A 19,528-nucleotide genomic window follows, 5' to 3' on the forward strand; every position below is an offset into this window, starting at 1 on the left:
TTTAATTTTCATACATTACATTGAACTAACGGGCATTAATTTATTCAGTGACAGTGACGTTTTCTAAAACACATTATGTAGTTTCATATTTTTTCACAGCCTACCCAGTTTTTTTAAATTAGTGTTGTTAGCGGAGTAGGTAAATGTAAATACTATGAGTTTTTTCTTTTATTGAATGGGCTTCAAGAATCACGAAATGATGTTTCCTAATGTTCCGTTCTGTTCTAATTCATATTGTGAGACCATTTGCTCATTAAAAAACTCAAGTACTGTATAGTTTTGAAAGCTCCGTTGAAACTAGATGAACTTTGCATCAAGTTTGACAACTTTTATTTTTCAAAATTTGTTTTTAACATCAAAGAGGCTCTTAAAATATTATTATATTACAAAAAAAGAAATTCGGTGACGAGTTTAGTTAAAATAAATGATTTAGTACAGGTGTGCTTAAATTTTGATAAGTAGAAAAAGCAGGAATGCGGAAAATAGTGAAAATATAAAATACTTATTATGGGTTTGAAACTTGGTGTGTGGGTATAAAATTACAAAAGAAAATGTTTTTATCCTTTGATATTTTTGGATATTTTGAAGAATAATGTCATTTTTCGATGTTTCTTTTTTTAAATGTCAATTTTGACAGGTTAAGGAAATCACGTGACCTATTTTGTAGACGCCATTTGACATCATTTCTTAAGCAAAATCTACTGCCAAAATCAAATTTCACATAAAACGATAAATAAAAAAGTTTCCCATTTGATGCGGACTTTATCGGTGACACAAGTACACATATATTATTACATATAAGCACCGTTAATTTCATATCGTTTCGTCACTAAAATATTTTGTCAGATTGTAATAGGCTTTAGATGCCAGTCTTTCATGTAACTTTTTCCTAAAAGTTTCAAGAGAATCCATGTTCTTTATATCTTCAGGAAGTTTATTATACATTTTGACACCGACATAAATTATTGAGTCTTTGTTCAGCGTGGATTTAGGGATGATTAGTGATAAATTCATTGCATTCTGTGCAGTGTGATTGTTATTTTCATATAAAGATTTATTCTTGTAAATGAGACATGTAGCTTCTAAAACGTAGATTGTGGTTAGTGTCAGTATTCCGTGTTTTAGGAAAAGAGGTCTGCAGGAACTCAACCTATTTACTTGGCACAAATACCGCACCGCTCGCTTGTACAGCAAAAATACACTCTCAGAGAATTCATTACTATGCTATAACAATTTTCAATTGAAGGTTATTCATTGGCAACGTCGCACTTGAAGTGACCAACGAATAATCCTCTTACCAACTCTGCAGAGGCGTACCAAAATAATATTTTCATTTATTTAAACACATAGGTAATTACATAAAAATTGTTACATTAGGTGGCGCTCCCTGGTGTCGATGGTAAAACTGATTACATTTTCTTATTATACCTAATACAGGACTTCAAAAAAACAAAAATTTACAAAATAATTATTATGTTCCTTTTATATAGAAAGATAACTATAAAGCAAAGAAATAATTACCTATTTTATGCTTATGAAGTTTCAGAATCCATTGACTCGTCCGAAGAGGAATCCCCAGTCACACTTAAATCTATTGTTATTTGGTCGAAAACAGTGTCTACCATCCCGTTCAATCTCCGCATTTTCCCTTCTTCCTTGATCACATGGGCTACAGCATTAGCCCAATCTTCTTTCCGTATCCGTTCCATTGCAAGTTCTAATAAACGTTGGACATCAGAAAATTTAAATGTCACGTTTTCACGAGCTACGTAACCCTTAATTTTAGCCCAGATTTATTCTATCGGGTTTAACTCGCAATAGTAAGGAGGAAGTCTCAAAATGGTGATGCCTTCAGCACGAGCTATTGTATCCACCACATGCTGGCGATATCTGTTACGATGCTGTTTAATGCCACTCATAAGCTCGGCCTTAACCATGTCCTCGGAAAATGGAATTCCTTTTTGTCCTAACCAACTCTGCATGTCTGCTTTTCTGGTGGTCATAGTTGGCAGCTGTTCTACTAATCGGCTGTGATAAGAAGCATTATCCATTACTATTACAGAATTTGGCTCGACTCGTGAAAGAAGGGATTCAAACCATCCTTCAAAGCATTGGGCGTCCATGTCTTCATGATAATCTCCTGTTTTTTTGATAAAAAAATTAGTGCACTATCGTCTAAAAAGCCACTCTCGCTACTTATATGGGCGACAATTAGTCGTTGCCCTTTACCCGTTGGTCCGCGTAACCCTGTTGATAAACCGTCCACAAATGCTTGACGATAACTAGTTACAGTAGTATCTTGCCAGATCTTAGATACTGTGTGACTAGCATTCACCCACGTTTCGTCCAGATAATAAATCTTTTTGTGAGCAGAACGCATTTCTCTAATAGAGTGAAGTCACCTTTTTTTCACGTACAATGCGTTCAATTGTCGACACGGATATTCCCGTTAAAAATGAACACTGGGCTACAGCTTCCACTGTATGGAAAGTATTTTTTAAATTTTCGTACACTCTACACATACAATCTGTTTTTCTTCTGATATAAACTTTCGCTTTCTTTGTACGTTACTTAGACCTGCTAAGGCATCCATCTTAATACTATAAAAATAATAAAATTCAGTTGTTTGTCAGTTGTTTACTTACCTCAAAAACTATTTTAAAGTTGATGATTTTGAAAAACACTTTATTGTGAGATTTTCACTAGAACAGATTAACAAATCCGCAACACGTGTTTCTCTGCACAGTAGCTTTTTCAAGTGTGTTCACTAACAAACTGAATTCTACATACATTGTGATTTATACATACTTTTTGAAATATCACTATCTAGAAACTAATAATATTCTAGGACCTAATTAATGACAGTTATACCTGAGTTTAACGAACATTTATACCTGAGTTTAATGACTATCAACTAATTATCTCACAATAAAGTGTGAATGTGATGAAAATCTATAATAATGTATTTTGAAAAACAAGTATCGGCCAACTCTATCTTATATTTTAAAGTTAATAAATATAACAGTCTATTCAGTAAATATAATAAAATATATTTAATAAATTCAAAACAAAGTCACCTTCACAAGAAACAAAACACACTACGCCTATGCAGATAAGGACGCTTAATAACGAAGAAACTGGATGACTATTTATGGCATTTTAAGGACGCAAATATAATAGACCTGGGAAGTGTTGATCGCTCGTACATCCTATCGATATGCAGAAGCTATCTTGTTACGGGGAGCAAACTTTATGGAATCATCTTACTTTTCAATTATTTACAATGGCGATGCATAGACAATAAAAATGACCCCGGTAAGAATTTAGTTCTAACATTTAAAATTGTTGCCGTTAGCTCTCAGTTCAATTTGTATATGAGTTACCTTTAATTGAAAATTGTTATACTATTCACGAACCCCAGAACTGGATTGAATATCTCAAATTTAACTCAATGAGAGCAAAATAGACATTTTTTTCAGCAGCACAACCTAACTCTTTAGCTGTAGACCTGAGGGCAAAACAGCCGGATGATAATTTTTTGTTTAAATTGTTACATGATTTGTGAATTTCAAATTGGTATCTATGTTAACTCCCAAGAATTTTATATTGCTGTCAGATGATATAGAGTCAGCATCTAATTCTATATCCGGAAGAAAACATTTAAATGTAAGAAATTTTGTTTTATTGAAATTTGTATCGCACCACGACTTGATTTTTTGTAGGTGTTTTGTAACATTTTTTCGAAGCAAATTCACATCTTCAGAGTGCCATAGAATGGTAGTGTCGTCGGCAAATAGAGTGTAGGAACCAGATATATCTAAGAGGGAAAGTTCATGTATATACAGAAGAAATAGATATGGACCTAAAACTGATCCTTGGGGTAACCCCCAATCAACTAGTAATCCGGAGGTATGGTCAGTTTTAACCAGTTGGTTTGGTCCTGTCAAATATGATTCCATCCACTTCAGGGCCATGTGTCTGATACCATAGTGGGAGAGTTCTGTAGTAATAATGTGTGATTGACACAGTTAAAAGCTTTAGTCATATCAGAGAATGCTGCCGCCACGTTTTTGCCTACATTGATGCTGTTGTATGCCATTTCTAGACAATTAAACATGGCATCAGACGTATTCTTATTATTTCTGAATCCAAGTTGTTCGTTGCTGATTAATTTGTTTGCTTCAAGATATTTTATCAGGCGAATTTTTACGAGCTTCTCTATCACTTTTCCTAAAGTCGGAATAAGAGAGATGGGTCTGAAGTTAGATGAATCTTGAGTATCACCTCCTTTGTGAATAGCAATTATCACAATTGTTTTCAAAAACTCAGGAAATGTGCCCTTTTGACATTGAATTACACAAAAGAAGAAATACTTTTGAAGTAAGTAAAAGAAGGTTATTCATGAGGCCTGAAAAGTCGATAATAAAATTTTCAGCCTTCTGTATCATGATATAATACTATGAGGTAGCTATACTTTCATGGGAGAATCGTAAGCATCAGATCATTTTTCAAATTGCTTGAATTTTTTGTTAAGAACATCAACTTGAAGGTACAATTTTTTTGATAGCAAAGAAAACCCTTGTCGGAAAAACTAGTACTGGTCATCATATCAATACTACCATAAACATTCCAACAAGTGGTATAGTATCATATATCTTGTTGCATCTGTATATTTCATTTTGACAATGTCTAGAAACTGAATTTTTCTGTCTACTGAAAACATAACTTCGTATCTCCAGTTTTTGAATCAGGAAAAAAGTCAACTTGGAATACTGCAGAGCTGTTTGCCTCCAATCTGATACTCTGTAATGATTCTCTTTGGATTATTTTGTCACAAAAGATATGCAAGAACATTGTTACTAGTTAATTGTATGGCTAGTGATAAAGAAATGAAATTTATTTTTGTACACATATATTCGGTTAACTCTACCTCCAACTCTAATTTATTTGATAAGACAACTTAGCCAAACGAAAAATCATACACCGAACTTATAGCTACAAGAGTTCTTAGTCCTTATGGAAGAACACGTGCAGGTCCATTCAAGCGATTTTACGACTTCAGGTCCAGTTCACACAGAATGGAGGGGACAAAGGTCCGCGCCTCGTCTCTGCCAGACGTCCATTCTGTGTGGACTGGGCCTTAGACCTTCAAAGTCGACTTCAAACCAACTCCCCTTCATCCACTTTTGCTGTCATCCAGTCGGTCAATCAGAAGCTACCATGCGTACAGTGGTAAATCCAAATCAGTAGATGAACAACACCGATACGAGCCCAAAATCCCATGTATTTTCTTATGGCGCTAAATTTTTTGCAATATTCATGACATCCGATCAGAACCTTGTGGAACACCCTACTCCAGGTGGGTGTGTTTCAGAGTGGGGGTGGGAGATAGAAACGTAATATTACTGCTGTATCTTCCGAAATCTCCTGAATATTGGCGTTAATGAGGCCACTAACCAAGATCTCGTATGGATTTCACCGATTCTAATAGTTTGCCTGCTATAGTATACATATTGTTGTAATGAGTAAGTGATCTAGAAAAAGACATACTTTTGCATTTAGACACATTCACATCCATATCATTGTCTACACACCATTCAGTAAAAGATGTAAAGTCATTCTGAATATGTTCGTAGTCAACTGTGGTTTTGAATATTTTCAAGTCATCAGCAAACATTAATGCTTCAGAATGACTAATTTTGGTTTTGATATCGTTGACAAAGATATTAAATAGGAATGGCCCTAAATGGCTTCCTTGTGGAACTCCTGAGCTAACAGAGATTTGTTGAGATATAAATCCTTTAATTTTTACAACTTGTGTTGAGTGTTGGGTTGTTCTCTCAGATCTTTCAAATAATTGCGCTGACTTATGGTTAAGTCAGAACTAACTTTTATATTATGTTGAATTTTATTTTTGTTTTTCAAGATATTAAGAACATTATCACTATTTTTTAGCAAAACTTTGATTGTTCTAGCAGTGTTACTAGATTTGCCGACCCGAATTACTTTTATGACTTCAATATTGAAGCCCAATTCTTCAATAAATTCTCGAACTTTATTAGTATCGTGAACTATTTTCTCCTTAACAATGGTTGAAGAGGATTCTGGGATATTATACATCATTGAATTGTTAGCCCTTCTGCGACGGTCTTCCAGTTCGAATATCATCTTTCCAAGTTTATAGAAGAGTTTTCAGAGGTTTTATCTATCGGATTAAAATTTATTTTAGTGACTAAGTTAATTATAGCTAAATCACTCAAGATGTTGGGCTTCATCAATAGATCATATAAAGAATTCAGTTTGAACACTCTCAAGTTATTATATTGTTCATTAGTTAGATCATTATTGGAGTACGCCCATATTATAAGATACACATAAACCAAATTGAAGCTGTACAAAACACTTTCCTGAGGATCTGTACATACAAGTTAGGTCTAAGAAGGGGAGAATATGCATACAACAACATTAGAGATCAGATGAATCTATTATTTTTAAAGAATAAAAAAATTATTTTAGATGTATGTTTTTTAAGCAAAATTTTAACTGGCAACATCAACTGTGACGAGATTTGATCTTTAATTAATTTGAATGTCAACAGACAGACCAGAGTCAGTACCGAAACATTTAAAATACCGTTCTACTATACAAATTATGGTTTTTTGTCTCCTGTCACTCGAATGCTCAGAAATGGGAATATGTATCAACAGGTTAATATCTTTAGCAGCTCCACAAATACCATCAAAATTGAACTGACTTGCATTATTTCCTGAAACATTTCCTTTGATTATTCTATACTATTTCATCATTATATTGTTTTCTTTTTATACTATATATCATATTATTATTATTGTGCTATTTGTTTGAAGGTGATTGACAATGTTTCGTGATGAATTTCACTAGTTCGGACTTCCATTGTCTACTATATAAAATGATTTGAAATCCCTGAAACAAGTAAAAAAGAATAATTAAAAAGAATAGCTGAAGATAACAATTATATTAAGCAACAATAAACCTGAAATGAAATGATAGTGAAATAACCTACAAGTAAAAATATAATAATTGAATAAGTAAAAATTAAAGGAATGAAAAAAGAAAATAATAGTTAGTTCACGGCGTTTCGATTGTTGGTATCTACAATCGTCTTCGGGTGATGACTGGACTGATTCCTCCGAGAGATGACTATTTATAGGTCGTTGAAATACTTTCACTTTCTCTGCTTTCCATTTTCCGCTTCACTGATTCCGTGAGAGATGACCGTTTGATGATGGGTTTCCATATGTTTCGTATTTCTACGCTGGCCTGGGTGAATACCTTGTTGGACAACATGTATGCGGCTTCCTTAAATTTTCTCCTAAACCAATGTTCCTCTCTGTGCAAGATCTCAGCTTGGGACCACTCGATGTTGTGTTGATGGGTCCAAACATGGTCTGCTATTCCTGATTTGCTGGTTTCTCCTCGCTGTGTGTGCTTCTTGTGCTCGGCAATGCGAACATTCAATGGCCTCTTAGTTTCACCAATATAGGATTTTCCGCACTCACAGGGTATCCGGTAAATGCAATTCTTGGAATCGCAGTCCGCGTTTGGGGGCCTGGTTTTCGTGAGGCTGTTACGGATAGTGTTACCGGATCTGAAACAGGTTCTGATGTTGTACTTGGAACCAATTCTTCTTATCCTCTCCGATAATCCTCTGATGTAGGGCTTCTCTTCCTTGCGAGGCTCCTGCTGTCTTTTAGCCAAAGTCTTTTCTACCATCGCTTTGGAGTATCCATTCCTGCTAATATGATGTCTAGTTCCTTCTCGAGACCTTCCTTTGTATTACAGAGCCCAAAAGCACGGTCTAATAGAGTCTTGATGATTCCTCTTTTTGTCGATTGATGGTGGTTGGATTCGTGGTTCAGATACTGTCCCGTATGAGTGGGTTTTCGGTATACAGATGTTTCCCACTTAGTGTCGGTCCTCTTCACCAAAACGTCTAAGAATGGCATTTCGTTGTGGATTTCCTTCTCCATTGTGAAAGTGATGGAAGGTCTCACGCTGTTGATGTGTTTCAGGAAGGCGTCTAGGAATACTGAATACTGAACTAGACGCCTTCCTGAAACACATCAAGTAGAACTAGACATCATCAAAAATGATCTTCAGCGGAATGGCTACTCCAAAGCGATGGTAGAAAAGACTTTGTCTAAAAGACAGCAGGAGCCTCGCAAGGAAGAGAAGCCGTCACAACCAGTGCTTGCACTTCCCTACATCAGAGGATTATCGGAGGGGATAAGAAGAATTGGTTCCAAGTACAACATCAGAACCTGTTTCAGATCCGGTAACACTATCCGTAGCAGCCTCACGAAAACCAGGCCCCCAAACGCGGACTGCGATTCCAAGAATTGCATTTACCGGATACCCTGTGAGTGCAGAAAATCCTATATTGGTGAAACTAAGAGGCCATTGAATGTTCGCATTGCCGAGCACAAGAAGCACACACAGCGAGGAGAAACCAGCAAATCAGGAATAGCAGACCATGTTTGGACCCATCAACACAACATCGAGTGGTCCCAAGCTGAGATCTTGCACAGAGAGGAACATTGGTTTAGGAGAAAATTTAAGGAAGCCGCATACATGTTGTCCAACAACGTATTCAGTCAGGCCAGCGTAGAAATACGAAACATATGGAAACCCATCATCAAACGAAAAATGGCCAACTCCCACCAAAACGGTCATCTCTCACGGAATCAGTGAAGCGGAAAATGGAAAGCAGAGAAAGTGAAAGTATTTCAACGACCTATAAATAGTCATCTCTCGGAGGAATCAGTCCAGTCATCACCCGAAGACGATTGTAGATACCAACAATCGAAACGTCGTGAACTAACGTGACTTGGAATCTCTACACTTTTTTTTATTATTTTCTTTTTTCATTCCTTTAATTTTTACTTATTCAATTATTATATTTTTACTTGTAGGTTATTTCACTATCATTTCATTTCAGGTTTATTGTTGCTTAATATAATTGTTATCTTCAGCTATTCTTTTTAATTATTCTTTTTTACTTGTTTCAGGGATTTCAAATCATTTTATATAGTAGACAATGGAAGTCCGAACTAGTGAAATTCATTATTGTGCTATGTATTTATTATCTTTAGTTCAGTTTAAGATTTTACAAACTTTTATTGCGTTTTATATTGTATTATGTATTTATGGTATTTATTATCTTTCATTCAGTTAAGATTTTACAAATTCATTTTTTTATAACAAATTGTAATTGGGACTACCCGTTGAATAAATAAATATTTGAACTCCCTAAAAATAGTTAGTTCCGCCAATATTTCTATTTTCAAAACTCTCTTGAGAACATACTTCCTCGACGATACTTTTTATACATTGGATACATTTTTCATTCTTTAGATCAGGGGTCGGCAAGTAGTTCTAGGTGGGGTCCAGAAAAAAAAAGAAATATTAATAATAAAGCGCTACATATTATTTTGGTTTCAAATCACATTCTGAATTATAAAAGACATACAAGACCTCTTATTAATGTGAGAAACTACACCGACGGTCTCGAACCAGTTTTTTATAGTTTGGTTCTCGAGAGGAACAGTAAATTCAAAGTGTGTCTTGTAGGTGAGCGTCTGTTAATCTTGAACGATAATTGTTTTTCAAAAAATTCAGCTTTGAGAAAGATGTTTCACATATGTATGTCGAGCAAAACATAGAGGCCAAATTGATAGCTGGTCTTTTACAATTTTCATATTTTTCTAGGACATGTTTGGCCCAAACTTCAGTAGATACCGTTCTATACATTTGCAAAGACACATCTTCTTGCGAATCAATTATCTCCATTTGAAGTGACGGCTTTGACAGATTAAACAACTTGGCAACCACATCTGTTCATTTTGCCGCTGCATCAATATCAATTTCAAATATATCCGTTAAGAAACGGAGATAGCTTGCCTATCTCTGTAATGTCTTGGAATCTTGTAGCAAATTTTTTATCAAAATCGGCCAGAAATTTTACAAACTCTGCAATGTCTTCTTCAGAGGTCCCCTTTTTAAATTAAAGAATTGTCGGAAAATGAATAAATTCTTATTTGAATTGAAGGGGTTATATTTTTAGGAGTGATTCAATTCAAATAAGATTCCTCTTGGCTGGGATTAAATCAAATAGGTGCATGAATGTCATTACGATGTCATCGATGACATAAGTAGATCAAGCTTATTCCGTGACAATAAAAAATCATAATTCATGAATGAATTGTGTGTATTTTCTATAATGTTATCCAATTTGGTACTGAAGAGCCTTGGAGCAAGTGTCTCAAGGCGAAACATCGGTGTATACCAGTGAGGGTGACAGTGTTCCATGTAAGTGCAATTTATTACCATTCATTCAAAGTAGAACTCATGTGAATGATATCTGATTCTTACTCCACAACAAATGTTTGAAATACAAACTGAGTAGAGAAAAGTATCTTCTGTATAATTCAGTGTTCATATAGAAGTATTTGTTTCGAAAGAATTTTTTTCTTTCGTGTAATTCAATGTTTATATGAAAGTAGCTGTTTCAGGAGGACTTTCTTTCAGTTTGTGTATGAAAGTTACTTCTTTGCATGATCTACACATCCATGTATAGAGTTACTTATTTTCAAATTGATTACTTCCTTCCTTTCTTTGGAAGATTCCCTCTTCCCTTTTTTTTGTATCAAGATGGAGTAGTAGAAAGCCAAAAACTTTCCCAAGAATAAATTCTTGTTTACCAATATCTTTTTCAAAGATATCCAGCTTACGACTAAAAGCAGACATGCTTTATATGAGATCACAAATTAATTTTCCATTTCCTTGTAACTCTGTATTGAGCGCATTCAAATATTTTAAAATATCTTTCAGGAAAGCCACAACCAGCATATTGCGCTCGTTTTTTATAAACTCAAAAGTGCTTTCTGGCTTCCTGCGTATCCAAGTTTTGCAAAAAGTAGATGTATTTTTATTAGTCAGAAACGTTCAATAACTTGACCTTTACTTAGCCAACGAACATTGTTGTGTTGTAGTAAGTCACAAAACGTAGAATCACATTCAGAAAAGAACTCTTTGAAAAGTCGGTGCTGAAGAGCAGAATGGGATCTCATAAAATCAATCAACTTGACCAAGTTGTCCATCAATTATTTGAGTGTAGCACTAAGTTTTCCACAAAGGGCTGCCTGGTGAATTATGCACTGATACGATATTAGACCTGAATTTTTATCTCTGATTCTCTTTAGTACACCTTTTTTTTGCCAATCATTGCTGGGGACCCGTCAGTTGAAAGCTAAACCATCATAACTGATGTTATATTTCGTAATAAAATCATCAATGGCCTCGAGTGTTACCTTTCAACGGCAATATTGCTAGCAAATCTTCCCTAAAAATCTGACACTCAATGTCAAAAAATCTTACAAAAATTGACATTTGTTCATCATCAACAATGATTCATCAAGTGCTATGGCGTAGCAAGGTGCCTTTTGCAGAAGTTCAAGAAGAGTGTTTTTAATGTCCGCAGCTAAAATTTCAGTTCTTGGTGTATTACTTCTCGCTGACAATGGAATACTTTGAATTGCAGAGACATGATTTTTTCTTCAAAAACTGACGTAACTACTGTCAACATACATTCCTTTACTATCTCAGAATCTGAAAATGGTTTCTGGTGTTTATTAAGCGTCCAGCACACACATAATGCTGCTTCTGTGGATTTTTCCTGGTCGCTCATGTAACCAACTAGCAATTTTGTACTTTTTTCGTAAGAACTGAGATATGTCTGATTTTTTTCTTTACGAGCCTGAGTGCCAAGAGAAAAGTTTTTGTGGAACAATTCAACAATTTTAACAATAGCGACAGTTTTATTGCATATAAGGCACACTGGATCCACTTGAAGCCTGTCAGGCAGCGTAAAAAAATATTGTTGAATCCATTCTGCCAAAAACCCTGTATTTTCACTGTCGACTTTTCGTTTTTCAGGATCCATATCAACATAGGTACAGAAAGATTTTTTATCAAACCAACGAATACGACAGAAATCATAAAACAAATGTTCGGTTACTCCGTTGTTTGTGCTGCGACTGATGAATGACAGTCTGCTTTCAATGCTTTTCCACTCCCCCACTATCGATTTCGATACGCGGTCGTGCTTGTTTCAACAAAACAAAGCAGGAACAAGCACGCTAAAGTAAGGTAAGTACGCGGTGCGCTGTGGAATGCTCCTGAATGCATGGTTCGAAGTTCAATCTATCGATGTTTCGTGTGCATAACAGAGATTTGAAAATATTTAAATCTCATCAGTCTGATTCGCACACACACACGCACACACACACAGGCTAGATAGGAAACTTATCAGTAGTAGGCAAAACAGGTTAACTAGGCAACTTGAAATAGAATACGTACTAATGAAGAAAAGAAAATTGAAACTTTCTACGTTTTTCACCACTTTTATTTGTAACTAACGTTACTGCAGTTTCGTCCTATACGGACATTTTCAAACTTATACAATAAACTTTTTCATTTTAGGACGAAACTGCAGTAACATTAGTTACAAATAAAAGTGGTGAAAAACATAGAGAGTTCCATTATACAGGACGAAACTGCAGTAACGTTAGTTACAAATAAAAGTGGTGAAAAACATAGAAAGTTCGATTATACAGGACGAAACTGCAGTAACGTTAGTTACAAATGAAAGTGGTGAAAAACATAGAAAGTTCGATTATACAGGACGAAACTGCAGTAACGTTAGTTACAAATAAAAGTGGTGAAAAACATAGAAAGTTCCATTATACAGGACGAAACTGCGGTAACGTTAGTTACAAATAAAAGTGGTGAAAAACATAGAAAGTTCCATTACACAGGACGAAACTGCAGTAACGTTAGTTACAAATAAAAGTGGTGAAAAACATAGAGTTCCATTATACAGGACGAAACTGCAGTAACGTTAGTTACAAATAAAAGTGGTAAAAAACATAGAAAGTTTCATTTCTTTTTTTCAGTATGGTTTCCTACCATGTTGTAACGGCTACATCCATCAATTTAATACGTACTAAGTTAGATTTTATTTGTGTTATTTTAATTGATAAAGGTATCTCATACCTTATCTACGAATTTTTATATGTACTTGGTATATAATACAATATTTGGGGCGGTCCGCGGGTCAACCTTTCGCGGTCCGTAAACGGACCGCGCTCCGCCTGTTGCCGACCGCGGCTTTAGATCATAAGTGACTATTCCTATATGTTTAATCAGTTAGCTTCATTTCAGCTCGACCACTTTTCTATATATTTAATAATTCCCCATCATCTGGCAAATTGCCGGACTATTGGAAAACTTCATGTCACCCCAATATATAAGTCAGGTCGAAAATCCGACGTGTGTAATTATCGTCCAATTTCTATTTTTAGCGCAATTCCTAAAGTTTTTGAGAGCATCATTTTTTATCTCCTTACTTATGATTCGGATTTACATCCAAAAAGTCATCTGAACTGGGTCTGATCACCTACGTTGATTTTCTGTCTGACGCTCTGTCTAAGGGTTTGCAGGTTGACTCTGTGTACACTGATTTCTCCAAAGCTTTTGAAAAAGTTGATCATGAGTTATTGATCCATAAACTTTGTTTATATAGTTTTGATGGGCAAATATTGCAGTGGCTCTAGAGCTATCTTACGGAAAGAACACATTGTTAGAGTTAATCATTACTATTCTCATACCATCGCAGTTACATCGGGTGTTCCACAAGGTTCATATTTGGGACCACTGTTGTTTAACCTTTTTATCAACGATCTAATCAACGACGATTTAAAATGATTCAAAATAATTAAAAGTGAAGCTGATACATTTTGTCTACAAAACGATATAGATTGCCTATCTAACTGGTGTTCGCAAAATGGAATGTGTTTGAATGCATTCAAATGCCAAATTCTTCGCTTTCATCGAACACATCACCCAATCATTTTCGAATATAGTATAAATAATCGGACTTTACACTCTGCTATTGAAACCAAAGATCTAGGTGTGATCCTAGACTCCACACGTAGCTATAAATCACACATTTCCGCTGTAATTCAAAAATCTATGAAGATGCTTGGCTTTATAAAGAGAACCACTCGTGATTTCACTGCTATTAAATCTCTTTATTTTTCCCTGGTTAGATCTCATCTCGATTATTGTTCCACAGTTTGGTCCCCTCATTACGTTACACAAAAAGTTAAACTGGAGGCCGTACAGCACAATTTCCTGCGATATATTGGCTTCAAGATGCGTGTATATGCATTGACTATACTGCATTGGAATGCATTTTGAACATACCTTCTCTTGAGGCTCGCAAAAAACATAGACATTTAATACTTCTATTCAAAATTATCAACGGACTGAGTATCAGTCCCGAGCTTCTCTCCAAAATGTCTTTACATGTCCCCAGTCGTTCAACTAGACAGGTGCAAACGTTTTACGTTTCTTTTTCACAGATTTAATTATTCATATAACAGCTTTATCCCCAGAACTCTTCGATTGGCCAACTCTTTAAATAACCTTCAAATCTTTAATATATCAGTATCCCGCTTTGAAAACCATATTCTTCACTTAGCCATCTAATACTCTCTGCTTGTGTTGTTGTATTGTGTTTAGTGTTACTTGCCTATAAGAATTATATTAGTTCATATTGTTATACATTTCAATTTTTTCTTAAATAATCTATTTGTTATCTTACTTCAGAATTGTATTATTGTTATAACTTACTTTTAACCCACTGTATTGCATCAAGTACTACATAGCAGTGTACTACTTATATCTGAATTGGACTTGCCCGTGTATATACAGAAATAAATAATTGAATAAATAAATCTTTGGGAAAATAAATGTATCATTTTTATTATTATTGATATAATACCAACGAATTTTCTATAAACTATCTAGTATGTTTGTAAATTTCAGAGGAAATTGGCAGTCCGTTGATGTACCTCATTCAAGTGATATGTCTGTAACAGAAACCTACGATATGTTTCCTCCAGTACTTCCTTTTACATCAAGGAAAAGCAGCTCTTCTACAGACTCCTCTTCTTGTTTGTCTATCCATAGTCGATCAAATACTAGTTCCTCTGAAAAGGGATCAGCTGGTGAAGTTAGTGGACCGGTAAGTTTATTAACCCGATCTGACAGTAGTACACGGATAGTAATAGTAGTATAAGTATCGCTTTGTGACAAATTAATGTCTCAAACAAATTTATTTCCAACAATATTTCACTAATCACAAACTAATTTATGTATTACAACACTTAGCAACTAACGCTTAATTTATTTGCACTATTTGAATTTCTTGTTTAGCCGCTCGATTCACTTTCTTTACTGCCCTCTTGGGTCGGGAAGAAGTACTTATATCGGTAACAGTCCTTTCTAGACATCTGTAGTCGATTCGGTTCTAGAGTTTTACCGGCGATTCCCGACTGCATTCTTTTGCAGTGATATCATGTGTTTGTTCGATGGCATATCGGTCCGGGGCGACTTCAGGTTCGTTACAGTTTTATCTATTTAGGCTGCATTTACAAATGTCTATTGAAATTGCATATCGCATGTGTAAATCGTAAATCCAAATAACAAATGTAATGAACAATATTGAAACTTATTTTGAAAAATGTCGATATAAAGAGGTCAACATAAAAATTCAGTGTTTATTCAGTAAATGTAAATCTCAGATAATGAAAAATCATTTTATTATAAAATAAATGAAAAAATATATATACAGGGCGTCCCAACGAGAACTTAACCCCCCCTATAAGTCAAAAACGAATATACAGGGCTATTCAAATTCGTTTCTGTACATTGGGTTAAATTGTGGCGGTTAAATTGTGGCAAAGTTGTGTATTTCAGAGACCTATTCAATTATGTGAAGAAATCGAATATAGCTCTTTTGGTTCTGGAGATATACAGGAAAAACCAAAAAATCCCAAATTATATTTTTGCCTATATCCTCTTTATTCGCAGTCATATTGAAAATATGTCCACATTTTGCTATTGGCACTTGATGTGGACTATTAGAATATATCAATGAATCTTTTATACAGGGTGTCATCTGACTTGGGCCACCCCCATCTTTTAATTTTTGAATACGGACCTGTATTTTTTGGATCGTAGACGTTCACTTCATACTGAGAAATTAAATTCATTTTTATATTTCGGGATGTTTCGGTAAAGTTCGATTATAATTGTGTGAATTATTCCCTTTTAAATTACGGCCCTGGAAATTGGTTGACTGAGTTGAATAAAAACATAATAGCAACTTTCACGTCTCCCTATGTATCGTAGAGTTTTTCGAGAGTTTTTTTTTTCATTTTTAGGTACTTATTCATATTTTTTCCATTGCTCTGAGCGTTTTCTACAATGAACTTTTAATAAGAAAACCTTTTATGATTATTTGAAATATATATACATCAAAAATATATTATATGTGTTTTAATAAGCAGAAAAAGAAATGATAGCAATAATAACATCCGAAACGAACACTATAATTGTAATGAAAATTGAAATGAAGTAATTTATATAGGTACCCAAAAAAAATATTGCCGCAATAAATGTTCAAAGTGGAGTCCTTCCATTTCGAAACATTTTAAAACTCTGTTTTTCATAGGAGATGGACGTCGAGCTTGAGACTCCAACTAACCTCCCTGTAAATTTAGCTTCTCAATCTTCAACCCCTGATCCAATAACTGAACCAAAAAAAAGGTTTGGTGGTGCAGCCAGGAAACGACTGAGTCCTCTCCTCAGATCGGGGTACTTTATAATAATAATAATAATATACTTTATTGTCATTAAGAATAAATCTTGTGGACAAAGCTTGTGAAAAATAAATATAAATGAAAAAATAGAAATATAAAATGTGAATATAAAAACACCTACAAAAAAGTAATGTTAGAACATACACTATAGTTCAATGCCGAAATTTTGTATCAACATGGTTGTGTACAGACTTGTTTAAAAATATTATCAACACTTATAATAGACATAAACATATATACATGTATAATATTACATGAATAAACACACCCATTGCACCAGACAATCAAACATTTATATCCAAACAAGAATATAAACAAAAATCTTATATAACCTAAATTCAAATATGCACATTTTGTCATTTCAGAACTCTTGCAAATCATAATAGGGTCTATTAGCTAAAAATTATTTTACTCTTATTCTAAATGTTTTGTTGGTCAAATTTGTCTGTCTTATATCTGAGGGCAAGTGATTAAACAACTTGACCCCATTGTAATAAATAGAATTCTTAACCAAATTTGTTAAAGGAATTGGCAATTTCAACGCGGTGGAACGAGTGCTATAAGAATGGCATGAAGCCTCAAATAGGGAGATATTTTTGTAAATGAGGCAAACTGATTCCAAAGTGAACGAAGCAATCACTGTTAAAATCTTTTGCTTAACGAATTTGTGTCTGCACGAATCACGAGGTTTGATCTTACACATATACCTGATAGCCCGTTTCTGCAGTAATAATACAGACAGAAGTGCTGATGAATTGCATACTCCCCAAAACGGTATTCCATAACGTAGGTGGGATTCAACAAGGGCATAATACACCATTCTGGCAGTTTTGATTCCCAAATTTATTGAAGTTACTCTCACTGCATAACATCCAGAACAAATTTTACTTTTGAGTTGTTCGATATGTTCAATAAATTTGAGCTTATTGTCAATGTGAATACCTAGAAATTTAGATTGGTTCTCGTTCTTGATCACTAAGTTATCACCAAATCAAGATCATCAAGAGCACATCTGAATGATAAAATGTTTGTTTTAGTGATATCGAAGCATAGCAAATTAGCATCACACCACTCCTTGATTTTTTTTCATATCAGTAGATATTGCATTGTGTAAATCATTTGAGTTCTTGTTGTTCCACAATATCGTCGTGTCATCAGCGAAAAGAGTGAAATTTCCAGAAATGCTCTTATTTACAGTATCATTGACATATAATAAGAATAAGATGGGTCCCAAAAACTGATCCTTGTGAAACACCACACAAAATATCAAAAGTCCTGTTGTTCTTACCATTTGATTTCTTCCTGAAAGGAAGCACCTCCAAGATCTTATGACCAACGCAATCAAACGACTTAGAAAGATCACAAAAGACCGCAGCTGCTACATTACCAGAATTGAACTTTGAATAAATATCATAAAGAAGTGAAAAGATGGCATCGTGCGTATTTTTATTGCCTTGAAAACCATACTAGCTTTCACTTAAGATATTGTGGTGTTGTAGGAAAACCGTCAGACGTATTTATGAAACTGTCCTGCACCAAATTGTTGAGCGGCGTACGCAGAATCTGTCTCAGGTGGAGGAACAAACCCCCCATGAGCAGGTTAGCAAACGTTTGCGATCAAGTGATGATTCACCAAAACCAGAGGCGAAAAAGCCCTGCACGGTTGAATCTAAGGCATCGTCAGGTGTAGCTGGCGTGCAAAAACCCTCATATGGGAAGGTTGTTGAGGGTATCAAGGTGGGAATCTTGCACCTTGACTATCCGACTACTTCATTAACGAAGAAACAGCATAGCATATACTTTGTGCCTAATCAGGTTTTTAGAGTTCGCCAGAGCCGTTTTCTTACCATCTGACCTGAAAGACCACCCACCATACAAACTAACCAGCTTCGTTAAGAAGCTGGGTTTATTTGGTCGAGTGTGATTAGGTGTGAGCCACAATAAACCCTTGCGGGTTGCGGTGGAGGGTCGAATAGACCGACTCACTTCGGACCTAACCTAAACTAACCCAAAAATAAATACTATATCTTAGTCGAAATTCAAATTCGGAATGATGGTACATGATAAGTTGTCCTTTATTTAAAATCTTCTCAATATTATAGATCAAGTAAGCGATTGATGATAATTTTGATATTTGTCCAATCGAAATTGGTTTATATGAACGCTGAATTAAACGATAATTCATATTTTTTTGCTATTCCGATTGTATTCCAAAAATTCGTAATGCAATCGAATCAGATGTCATTCACAGGATTCCTACACAATATAATTAATGAAAGAAGTAAAATTTCACATACATGGGACACTGTCACTTCTTTCATTAATTATATTGTGCAAATGATGTTTGGAATACAATCGGAATGAACAAAATATGTTTTTTTGTTCAATTCAGCGTTCATATTAAAGTATTTGTTTCGAAAGTATTTTTCTTTCGTGTAATTCATAATTTATATGAAAATAGCTGTTTCAGGAGGGCTTTCTTATAGTTTGTGTCTGAAAGTTCTGTCCAATGAGGATGGTTCAAACAGATGGCACAACCAACACATGGGGGTGCCCTGAATTGGAACACCTCAGGAAGACGGCGAGAACGACAAGGCAAAACGTACAAGAAGGATTGGGGTATATATCAAGCCAACCTCAGAGAGTTCAAAAAAGTCTGCAGACGAAAGCAAAGAGAAGCCTGGAGAGCCTATTGTGAGGCAGCTTCTAGGCACTCTCAAATGACCACCATAAGAGTATCGGAATCCTGACGAGGGAAAATG

The 19,528-nt window shown here is 34.9% G+C and overlaps 1 protein-coding gene across 4 annotated transcripts in view; it reads left to right on the top strand.

Annotated features, from left to right (window-relative positions):
* LOC141487571 (uncharacterized) overlaps positions 1-19,528 on the top strand; it is a 96,284-nt gene that overhangs the window by 67,652 nt on the left and 9,104 nt on the right. For all 4 annotated transcript variants that reach the window (XM_074186702.1, XM_074186703.1, XM_074186700.1 and 1 more), the window contains exon 8: positions 14,929-15,127. In XM_074186702.1, the coding sequence (XP_074042803.1) occupies positions 14,929-15,127 (199 nt within the window). The remainder of the gene's footprint in view (positions 1-14,928; positions 15,128-19,528) is intronic.

The sequence above is a fragment of the Leptinotarsa decemlineata genome, unplaced genomic scaffold (genome assembly GCF_025532065.1).
Source record: "Leptinotarsa decemlineata unplaced genomic scaffold, Ldec_3_MD MMD2_P_RNA_scaffold_4, whole genome shotgun sequence".
Classification (NCBI taxonomy): Eukaryota; Metazoa; Arthropoda; class Insecta; order Coleoptera; family Chrysomelidae; genus Leptinotarsa; species Leptinotarsa decemlineata.